General features: G+C 51.4%; 1 protein-coding gene across 2 annotated transcripts; it reads right to left on the bottom strand.

Moving 5' to 3' along the window:
• Positions 1 to 2,884: 2,884 nt before the first annotated feature.
• On the bottom strand, positions 2,885 to 8,523 carry bcl6b (BCL6B transcription repressor). 2 transcript variants are annotated; one of them, XM_023845115.2, is made up of 11 exons: positions 8,360 to 8,523; positions 7,166 to 7,268; positions 6,777 to 6,999; positions 6,233 to 6,463; positions 5,934 to 6,113; positions 5,645 to 5,840; positions 5,240 to 5,463; positions 4,942 to 5,138; positions 4,671 to 4,801; positions 4,446 to 4,583; positions 2,885 to 4,299 (listed from the first exon to the last, which is right to left on the bottom strand). In XM_023845115.2, exons 3-11 carry the CDS (start codon positions 6,992 to 6,994, stop codon positions 4,159 to 4,161), a joined length of 1,656 nt encoding a protein of 551 aa, XP_023700883.1. In that variant the 5' UTR covers positions 6,995 to 6,999; positions 7,166 to 7,268; positions 8,360 to 8,523; the 3' UTR covers positions 2,885 to 4,158. The 2 variants fall into 2 exon arrangements, with proteins under 2 accessions (XP_023700883.1, XP_023700884.1); XM_023845116.2 differs by having other exon boundaries at positions 7,166 to 7,265.
• Between the last annotated feature and the right edge of the window lie 2,561 nt (positions 8,524 to 11,084).

Below are 11,084 nucleotides of genomic sequence, written 5' to 3'. Positions count from 1 at the left end.
TGTGATAGCGTGCTCTTGCATTTAATATCAAAATGCTTTTGGATATATATTGCTTTATACATTGGTCTAGGGGGATGGCTGTGTGTTGTTGCTTTGTTCCAGGAGAACTCTTAATTAATTCGATTCCAACGGCGGCTTGCTCGGTGTAGTTCAGTGGTTGTGCTCAGCGCTGCTGTTCGGCTGCTTGGTGTGTCTGCATTGCCTCTGTGCGTATATGTGATTTGGGACAGCCGGTAATCCCTTCCACAGAGTCCCGGTATTTGCTTCGGGCTCAACATGACACTGTACTGGATACATGGTTGCGAAATGGATAAATGGACGATTATTTTTAAAAACGTTAGAGACGGCGGGTCAAATCTGGGCTACCATGCCGCCTGCCACTCGAGAGCAAGGCCAGAGCACGTGGTCTCGGTACCGTGCCTGTGCTCGGCGCAATACCGAGTTTTACCACCAGGGTGCGCAGTTGACACGCAGGTAACAGGGGACGCGTCTGTCCGGGGAGCTTTAGGATAATGGCGCGTTTTTAATTCCTTAATGTGGATTAAGTCACACTTAACGAGGTATTTTCTGTTAATTCCACCTGTGAAATAACATTTTATTTTTGTTTCTCGTCAGAATTGCACATTTCATATGCTTGCCAGACATGGATATGACAAACAAATAAAAATTTTAGGCGTTTATACAGGAAAATATCTACGGACAATATTAAAAATGATCTATCTCGCTTAATCAGGCACCAACAGGGACGACGCAGAGAAATAAAACATGCTTCTATAAATCGCCCATCATGTATAACTTGGGTGAGTGTGTACGTATATGTGTTCGACTGGCATCCTGCCGAAGATGTGCCCTTGTGACCTTGTACCCTATGCTGCCTGTGATAAGCTCCGGGTCGCCCTGTGATGCTGACCAGAATAAGCGGAGAATGATAAATAGATTTTAAACAGCAGTTGCAGTTCCTCTCATCGCCTGCTGGTGGAGCGCCTTTTAATTGCTCCTTTTCACTAACGAACCGTCTTGTACCATATTCCACTTCTAGTTTCCACTTCACCATCATTCTGATAATCAATTTGTATCAGTGAATGTTTAGATTTCAGTCTCAAAATAAGTGCCATTGCATTTAACACAAAGAGATTGTCTATGGCAGGGTTATTCAAATCATGGTCCTTGAGTTCCGAGCACTGCTGGTTTTCCAGCCTTCCTTTACCGGTCAATCAGGTGAGAAGCCTCTGACCAATCAGAATCAGTAATTATTAAACTAACTACCTGGGAGAACTGAAAACAAGGCCTGGTTTTGGAATCGAGATCCAGATTTGAAGAACCCTGGTCTATGGCTTGGACTTTAAGTGTGTTTGCTGTCAGCTTTCTAACGATGCAGGTTGGGTTGCGTTTTGTATGCTTGTATAATTATATGTTATTTATTGTTTCCCTAACTGGAACAGCAGTTGAGAAACCCACTTGAAAACGTAAAGCATTAACAGGCGAGTCAAATATGATTTTCACTTACTTAACCAGCGTAAAAACTCTTTAAACCGATAAGACAACACAAGTTTAATTTTGAGCTATTCTGCTGTAATACTTATTCAGCACCTCTCATCTTTTGTTGATTTGTTAACGGCATGTTTTGTGAAGTGATAGAATTTATTCATGGTTGTTTATGCATTTTCTTAGGGTAAATCAGATGAATAAAATAGCAGCAGTTTATACAACTTCAAAATTAAAGGCTGCTCAGAAGTCTCTTAATTAAAGTAAATCATAAAAAGCAAAACAGTGTGAGATTTGTGGCTCAAGCTGTGAACAGAAATATTCGCCCATTTGCAAAACGCGAGTTTGTTATTCTGCATTTTTTTTTGCGGTTCCCCACTGCAGGAAACTGGGGTAAATGCGAGTGACTGGAAATCTGTTATTCGCCCCGAGCAAAGTGATCATTATCTGGGGGAGATTACACTTCTGCGGCACCAAAAAGCAGGAAGCCTCGTCACCCCCTAGCAGTACCGCTGGAGTGGAGCCTGATAGGGCGGCGAAAATGGGGAGGGGGAGTGCTCTCCCCGGTTTAATTGCATATTCCGTGAAATCCGTCTGTACTCCCTAAAGGGCTATGCTTACCACCCGCTAGCATGGAGACCCCCGTACTCACCCACCCAGCCCTACACTGAGGCACCGAACTGTAGCTATTAGCGCTCACCAGAGCAGCTCAGTGATGTTTGATTTTCCTCCACTTTTAGGAGCGTATAGTTTACTGAGGCACTTCCGAGGATTTTCGGGAAAACTGTCACTGCTTTTCCATATGCGATCTATAGCAGCAGCTGGACTATTAGGTCTGATCTGCTGCTGGTGCTGTTGTTCTCTGGCTGTCCTCCTCCAGCGGGTTTTGAGGGGACCTGTCAGCGACAGAGGAGGTATGAGAGGAAGGTTTCAGAACAGACTGTGCTTCTCAGTTTTTTCCACTGGGTCAACATCCACCGCCCACATCCCAGAGCGCGGCGTGCTGGCATCCGCGTCCCCCAGAACATGGCATAGTGACATGCTCATTCACATCCCCTAGTCCTAAAGTCAAGGGAGAAATGAGGAACTGTGGGCGGGGCTACTGTGCGCTGCCCTTCAACAGCAGGGTAACATCCAATCATTTGCATTATTAGCTTGGAAGGGATCGTGATTGACACGGTGTGGTAAGTCCCGCCCACTGTGGATTCAGCCGGCGCTAAATTGTCCATTTTTAGTGGAAATTCAATGACAGTTAAAATAATGTCAATTATTATCGATCACTTTCAACAAACAGACAAACAGGCTGGAACGCGGGCATTACATGCAGTGCAAATCACCGCATTTGACGTGTCATATCACAATAATTGTTTATGACTAGAAAATACTTCAGAATCGAAAACAGCCGCATAGAATTTATTTGCAAAATCAAAACATGACCTTCAAAATTCATACATCGTTATATAAAACAAATGCAACATTACGTCTGCATTATTTTAGTCTTTGGCCAGCAAGAGCTCATTAAAACAGAATATATTACTGAATCCATCGTTATCCTTGTCATCAGTTTTTCCGCTATACTAAAGCTAACTGGCCTGCTTTCATAAGCAGAAAGAGGGACTCTTATGAAGTCTAAACAAGAAATACAGCATTTAACACTGGCTGGGACCTTAATAGAGATCCCACAGACACAGTGGGAAATGTGTCCGTAACAGGAGAGATGTATTTACATTTCAGAGGAAAACATGCGGGTGCAGAGAGGCGAGGTCTGTGCACATGCAGCCTCAAGCGTTTGATGACATCACTCTGGATTCTCGTCCCTCTGGGGACACCAGCGCTAAATCGGATGTCCTGCATGGACTTCAGGTGACCCCCCCCCCAGTCGCTTTCGGCCTGTTGAAACCGTTCTGTCTGCTGGTCCAACATGCATGATCCATCTTTCACCTTTCAGTAAATCCCTGAAGATCCACGACTTTACGTTTCGCGCGATTCCTTCCCTTTCCTGGCACGTCGCCATTTCCTTTCGGAGTTTTCCTCTCGACGAAACCTTTTCACCGCAGCAGCCGAGCCGGAAAGCCCCTTCTAAAAATAAGCCCGACGCCGGGCTCGACGCGTGCGCTCTCGTTTACGTCGGGGTGTCTCTGTTAACACCTTCGGCCGACTGCATTTACGCACATCACCAGCGGCACCTGCATTCCAACACTGTTTAAACACACATTTAACACCTCGGTGGATGGCGAGGGCAAGACAGAGTCTAGTCATCGCTCCTGTGGGATAAGACAGTTCAAAGACCTGATGAATATGTTGAAGATGCCCCACGCATGCCCCATGAGACCTTTCAGTCACACCCTGTGAAGTGGGAAGCTGGAGGATGACCTCCACCTGCACCTCCATTCCACCTGCACCTACAGCAGCCTGAAAGCAGCCAGCAGCCACATGGGTACAAGGCTGGACAGACCTCATTACAAACGGCACATTTTACATTTCTGTGGCAAACGCACGGGGAGCAGCAGCCTGAGGCACTGCTGCACGAGGGACGTCTTGGAGAAAACAGGGCAACAGGGGCGGCCAGTGTGAGTGGACAGCGAGAGGTAGGACCAGCCTGCCCCAGAATCTTCGGCTCTCCCCTACAGGAAGTGATGTCACCGTCGCAGTGGCCTGGTGAGCTTTGGGGGGTCAGCAGGCCTGCAGGGTGGGCCGGTATGGCTCCACCAGCACCTTGTAGCGGACCTTGTTGTTGGTGATGGCGCCGTGCTTCTGGCGCAGATGCAGCCGCAGCTGGCTCTTGTGGCGGAAACGCAGGTCGCACTGGTGGCACTGAGCGAGAGGGGGAGGAGGGAGAGAGCAGCTTCAGTGCCAGCCACCAACAGGTCTGTGGAGGGTGTGTGAGAGTGTGTGTGTGTGTGTGTGTGTGTGTGTGTGTGTGTGTGTCTGTCTGTCTGTCTGTCTGCATGCTGGCTCACCGCGTAAGGCTTCTCCCCAGTGTGAATGCGCAGGTGGCTCTTCAGCGTCTGCAGGTGGCGGAAGCGAGTGCCGCAGGTGTGGCAGGGGTAGGGCTTCTCGCCCGTGTGGATCAGCACGTGAGCCCGCAGGTGCGCCACCTGGAGGAAGACGACGGCGATGCATCAGAGCGCCAGAATTTACCAACCGGAATTTACACAAGCCAGAAGCGCGCCCCCCTCCCCCACCTGGACAAATCTGGCCCCACATGTGTCGCAGTGGTAGGGCTTTTCCCCGGAGTGAATGCGGGAGTGAGTCTTCAGGTTGGCGGGCCGGTTGAACTGAGCTCCGCACACATTGCAGCGATACGGCTTCTCGCCTGTAGGGGGCAGCAGAGCATTCACCCCAAAAGTCAGGCTTCATGAAGGCACTTTTGGATGTATCAATCAGTTAATCTTGCGCCCCCTATACTGATTATTGCTGTTTACAGCCCAGGAGTTTTCAGGGTCACCTCAATACCTGTGCTGGCAGATTTAGCCGCCCTGCAGCGTGACCCCAGAAGGCAGCTCTCGCACTCCATTGGCCGCTTGTCCTGGGCTTCGTCACCGCAGTGCCTCTGAGGGGTGACTCCCGGGTCAGTGCAGGATGGTGGGGAGCCATGGGCTACCTCTGGGCATCTCTGGTGGGAATCCTGGCACGGAACACTCCGCTCTGCTCTGGAAACATGGACCAAACAAGCTAAATCTACCTGACGACACCCACTGGGATTCTGCACAAAGCTTCACTTTCTTCGCCTGGCACATTTTCGTCCACCTACCTGTCTTTATGATCTGAAACCTCCGTCTGTGTCTCAGGGGCCGTCGAAATGGAGTCCTTCTTGCCAGGGCCGTTGGGGGCGTGGTCACACTGACTCCGCCCCCCATTCTCATCTGTGCCTTCCTTCTTGACCTCGGCGGCACACAGAGGGTTGAGCACAATGAATTTGTACTTCTTCCAGTTGCAGGCCTTCGGATCTGGGGGCAGCTTGGGCTGGGGACTCCCCTGAGGGCAGCGGAGACGATTATTACTGTCAGTCGCGGGATTGGCTGGGCATGGGGCTGGTAGTTGTACCTTCAAGTACAGTAGCAACAAAACTGAATCATTTATAATTCAGGCATGAGGATGGAATTGCAGAGACCCTAGAGGGGCTGGGGTGGTGTAATTATGGGGGGGGGTGGCTTACAGGCATGGGCGGAGTCTGGCTGCAGCTGCTGGACTCTGTGGGGGAGTTTGGGTGACAGGCAGACTGCAGGGGGGTGTCCGGGGGTCGAGGAGGGGACCCTGTGAGGGGAAGATGGGGGGCCTCCAGCTTTGGCCCCCCAGGACTGGCCTCACGGCCCTGACAGGTGATGAGGTGAAGGGGGGCCATGTTGAGAACCCTACAGGAAGAGGACACACACACAACTCAGGTGATCTGTTCTCTATCATTGGTCAGTCAGATCGGCGCTGAGCTACTCATGTCTGATTCGTACCTGTCAGACTCCTGATGCAAGTGCCCATCAGCGCCCCCTGCTGGAAAGGCCATGGCAGCACGCAGCAGCTGAGCGCCACTTGTTGTGGCGCCGGGACACACCCCACCCGGAGGGGCCAGCAGAATGGCGGAGGGTGAGGAGACCAGCTCCACGTGACACGGGCTCACAGCCGCCTCCGCGCTGCCGGACGCACAACAGCATTAGCATTCATGCCGCATCTAATATGAGAGCCAGAGAGTCCCCGCCTGCTCCCTCTAAGCCCGACCCACTCCATGACCCCCTCTGACCCCCCTGCCAACCTGTGCAGCATGAATTCCCGACAGGCATCCGCCACGTGGTCCATCCGCAGGTAGGTGGCAGCGGCGAGCACGCCGGGGGCGGTGTGTGGGGATAAGGGCAGGCGGGACGTGTACATGAAGTCCAGAAGAAGGGAGACGCTGGCCGCGTCTAGCCAGGGGGGCAGGGAGAGCATCACAGGCCGGTCAGCCCACTGGGGCACCCGGCGCGCCAAGGCGGAGTAGAAGAAGCCGCTGCACACAGGGAGGCAGAGAGAGGGGTACGAAGGAGCGAGGGGGAGGAGAGGGGGTGGTGGGGGTAGACATCGGCCAGTATTAACAGGGCTGCCCAACATTAGGCTCAGAAGTATACAAAGTCACATGACCATACATGGCACTATGCCCAATCACACGGCCACACATGGTGTTACACCACGTCACATGACTACACATGGCACTATTCCCAGTCACATGACCGCACATAGCGCTCTGCCCAGTCACATGGCCTCACACACTTATCCAACGCACAGAGAAGGGAGCATGCCAGCAGAGAAAGACAGACGCCTACCTGCAGGCGATGAGGACGGCACAGTGGGCCCGCAGCCGGACCGTGCCCACCACCAGGGTGGTGTCCGTGGAGATGTCCCGCTGCCGCAGCTCGTTCAGGTTCACCAGGACGTCACTGGGGTGACGCGTGAACTCCTTCACGTATCCCTTCGCCGCCTGGGCTGCCCTCTCAGGACCCCCCAGCACTCTGTATCCCTCCGCCACAAGCACCTTGCTCATGGTCTCTGCAGGTGGAGAACCGATTAAGAGCACCGCCTTCTACCTGCGCTGGTTCTACTACAATTCCCAAGATTCCTTCCTGCGCTATAACATCTGCAAGTGCATGTAATTTGCATGCAAGATGGCATCCAACGTGCAGAGCTAAAGGCAAACGCATGAACTCTTACACACCGGCGTGTGGCGCCGTCAGATCCAGCGCAGACAGGTGAGTCCAGCTCCCCCTTCTGCTTCTTGCAGAAGCAGAGGTAGATGTATGGTCAGGATGGGGGGGCTGCTAGGAGAAAGAAAATGCCATAGAAATTGTTGGAAAGGGCAATTAGTAGCACTGGAAGCACAAATAGACTGATCTATTAAGAGAATTTCTGTAATAGGATACTAGAATTTAAAATTTACAGATAATTGTGAGAAACAATGAATGCAGCTGAAATGGAGAGTGACCCTAACCTTGACACACACACACACACACACAGTCACGCCTCCCGTAGTCTGTTCTTGGAAACACACCCCCCCCCCCTGTTTTCTATCCAGTAAAACAGTCACTTTATTTTCCTGTTGTTGTTCTGACAGGTTTGCTTTCCTGAGTCATGCACTTTTCCACACACACTGAGTGTGAGATCATCAGCCCAGCAGTTTCAGCCATCTAGTGCAGACTTTCTCAATCGCCGGTCCTCGGGGACCCACAGACAGTCGACGTTTCTGCTTGCCCCCAGTTCCCGGGAGCTGGGAGGGAGCAAAAACGTGGACCGGCTCTGGGCCCCCGAGGACCGGATTGGGAAACACTGATCTAGTGTTTTTCAGCCTTAGGATGTATCATAATACTGTCAACAGCTGGCTTTGATGTTAAAGGAAAAGAAGAAAGTTAGTCGGATGAAAACTTATAGCCTTTTCATCCATCCATCCATCCTCGTCAGGGTCTTGATAGGCTGGGGTCCATCTCAGGCAGCGGAGAACACAAGACAAGGTGGCACACCAGTCTATTGCAGGGTGCACACACACTCGCTCCAGGCAATTTGGAAACCAGACGAACCCAGACAAAATACACACACACACAGAATAGCATGCAAGGCCCCACACAAACAGAGCACCGGGCCGGATTCAAACCTCTAGCCCGGCAGATCTGAGATGCCAGCGCTATTCCATGTGGCACCATCCTAAATAACTCTTTATCCTCCACATGAACAGCAGCAACAATCCTCCAGACACAAACCCATCCATCTGCAGATGCGGAAACGCCACGGAATCGCTGGACTCCTCTCCGCGGCCCTAACTGCCCTATGCCTGCGACTAACTTGTTAAACCCGGAGAGAGACGGGCATTACACCTGGGGGGAGTGGGGCTGATGTGGGGAGTGGACGCAGTGCTTACCCCAGCCAGCAGGGGATGGAAGTCCGTGCGGGGCGTCCACACCCCACCGGCCGCGTGCTGCAGACCCTGGTAGCGGAGAGACAGAGATGGAGACCTGGCCGCTGCCCCCCCCGGTGCTGCCAGCGCTTGTGACGGCCGACTCAGCCAAGGGGGGACCCTTTATAGCATTGTGCAGGAAGCCCCGTTCCGCCATGGGCCCTCGCTTCCGTGCTCCCCCCCCCCATCTCCGCCCTCCCCCCCCCCCCCCTCCCGGCCTGCAGGCAGCCAGGAAGCCCCCTCCGGAAAGACTCCTCGCACAGAGCTCTGGGTATTTTTAGGGGCTCATTTCTTCCTCTGTACAGTTAATGGCAGGAAAATGAGTTTGTGTTTTTCACGAAGAAAAAGTGTGTGGCTGCAGGAGGCAGGAAAAGCAGCGCTGCCTGCCTAAACCAGGCCCCACCGCGCCCTGCCCCCCCCCCCCTCGGCCTGCTGGCCTCCTCACCCCCGACCTCCATCCAGGACAAAGGAAACTACCCAGGTGACACTCCAGAGGATGTAGAAGTCCTTGTGTCAACAACCACTGATGGCTGGACGTGTTTTTTTTCGGTTCGTGTTTTTGGAGGGAAACTCGACGGCGTCCTTTATCCCCCCACCCCCCAGTGAAGATGAGCCCTACTGAAAGCCACGCGCTTTCATGTGAGCAGTGTACACTCATGATAATACAGTTACTGTGCGGCTACGGGGGCGTGTAGAATCAGGGGCGACAAACTTCCTGTCCGCAAACTCCAGGCTCCTGCTGATGTTACAGAATGTTTTCCATGCGTCCGGTGTAACCGTGAGGCGCCAGGCAAGCTAACACACACAAAGCTACTTCAGCAAAAGCGATTAACCAGCACACTGAGTTTCAGGATCCCCCCTTGCTTTAGTTAAAATGGCTGTCATGGACTGAAAATACAATGGCAAACAACTAGCCACTCCGTCTTTGTGGCACCATCTACAAGGGTCACTTTTACACCGAGTCGGGTACCGTACTTCTGGTACGTCAAGGTGTTGGTTTTCCACTGCCGTAAAAACTGGTTCCGGTGCCGAACGACATTACAACGTGTGGTGGGATGTTTTGTACTAAATTTGAAAAATGGCTGTAGTATATCGTAGGGCTGGATGATATTAATACCAACATCATCTGTGATTCCTGCAATTCTCCCATTGCAAGAGCTGCAACAGTCAGCTGGGTTACTTACGATCAGGCCTTTTCGAACTGTCCAGGGTTGCCAAAACATTTTCATTCTGTCATAGGAAACAAAACTTAGCAAGCCTTGCAATTGTCATGATTGTTCCTTTTGAAGTTTATCTAATATATTCTAGGGTATATGTTTAAAAATTTGTCTTTTGCACGAGCACTGCATCCGTTCTCTGAGACGATCAAAATCATTTTCATCCTTGCTGTTTTAATCACTCCTAGACGAGTTTGTGAGAATTTTCCTTATTTTGAATTCCATTTTTTACCCCTATATTTACTGCAACAAAAAAACATTGTGATATTTGAAATTTATCCAATATCATGCAGCCCTAGCATATTATACAAAATACTTTTTCCATTTTTGTCATTCAGTCTGTCATTCTGACAAGATCACCATTAAAGCTTGGGTTTCTTCATTTGTCCACGCATCCAATTTTTTGTACTTTTTTTTTAATCTTATTTTATGGCCGAGTCCGTAACGATGCTTTTTCAGAGTGGCAGATACATTTTCTGTTTGCAAGGAAGGTTATTTGCATAAACGATCCACAAAAAACACATTAAAAAGTCCCGGCCCAAAGTACAGAAAAAATTTCCCACCTTGTTTGGTACTTTTGATACTGGTACCAGACTGGAAATAAATGGAAAAAGGATTAATACTGAATTTAAAGTACTGTACCTGGCATGGTGGAAAAGAAAGTTTGGGCCGCAATGTTTGGGGGGCTTTAAAGTACAGACAAATGGCGATGCGAGGGGGGGCACTCTACCAGCCACAGCAGCGGCAGTCTCTTGTGCTGTCAGTCATTCCTGTTGGGTGTTTCATTGGATCCCACTGGGTAAACCCCGCCCACTTTAGGGTGTGCCATGCCCACATTGTAGCTGTGCAACTTTTGTTGAATATCTTGGTGTTATTGAGGCTTGATTTCTATCCAGGTGTGACAGCACACGGTTACCATGGCAACTGGAATGCCCACGCATTCTTCTTGCTTTTCATGTTGGGGGGGGGGGGGGAAGGTGTTTGGGTTTCTGATCTGGGGGCATCAAAGTGGCTGCGAAGTGAAGGGCAGAGACCCCAACCCAAAAGCAGTCCAGGGAGACCCTGCCCACTCTTCCGGGCCTGGGGATTTGGGGGGGGGGGCATCACCTTCTTGGGCTGGGCGGGTAATTCAGGAAGGAAGGAGTGCAAGAGAGCGTTTGGCAGATGCTGCCCTCTGCTGAAAAACAAGGCCTGAGAGAGATGGCGAGCAGGTGTGCTAAGGCACCAGGGGGGGGTCCTTTCCGGCCTCCCCAGGCCCGCTCGAGCCACCCAAAGCCAGCGAGTCAAGGACAGCACCATTAAAGAGGGTGGCAGGGGCGCCTCCTGCTGGCACAGGTAGAAGACGCTCCTCCCCAGTACACATCGGTCACCAGAGGTCCTTAGCGCCGAAACGCTCACCACGGTACTGAGAAATGGCACCATGAGGGCTCACAACCATCGATTTCCGTCGGTCTCCAAGGGAACTGCGTCTC

The sequence above is a fragment of the Paramormyrops kingsleyae genome, chromosome 24, assembly GCF_048594095.1.
Source record: "Paramormyrops kingsleyae isolate MSU_618 chromosome 24, PKINGS_0.4, whole genome shotgun sequence".
In the NCBI taxonomy this organism is placed as follows: Eukaryota; Metazoa; Chordata; class Actinopteri; order Osteoglossiformes; family Mormyridae; genus Paramormyrops; species Paramormyrops kingsleyae.
Note: the sequence above shows the minus strand (reverse complement) of the source record. Positions and strands in the feature narration are given on the sequence as shown.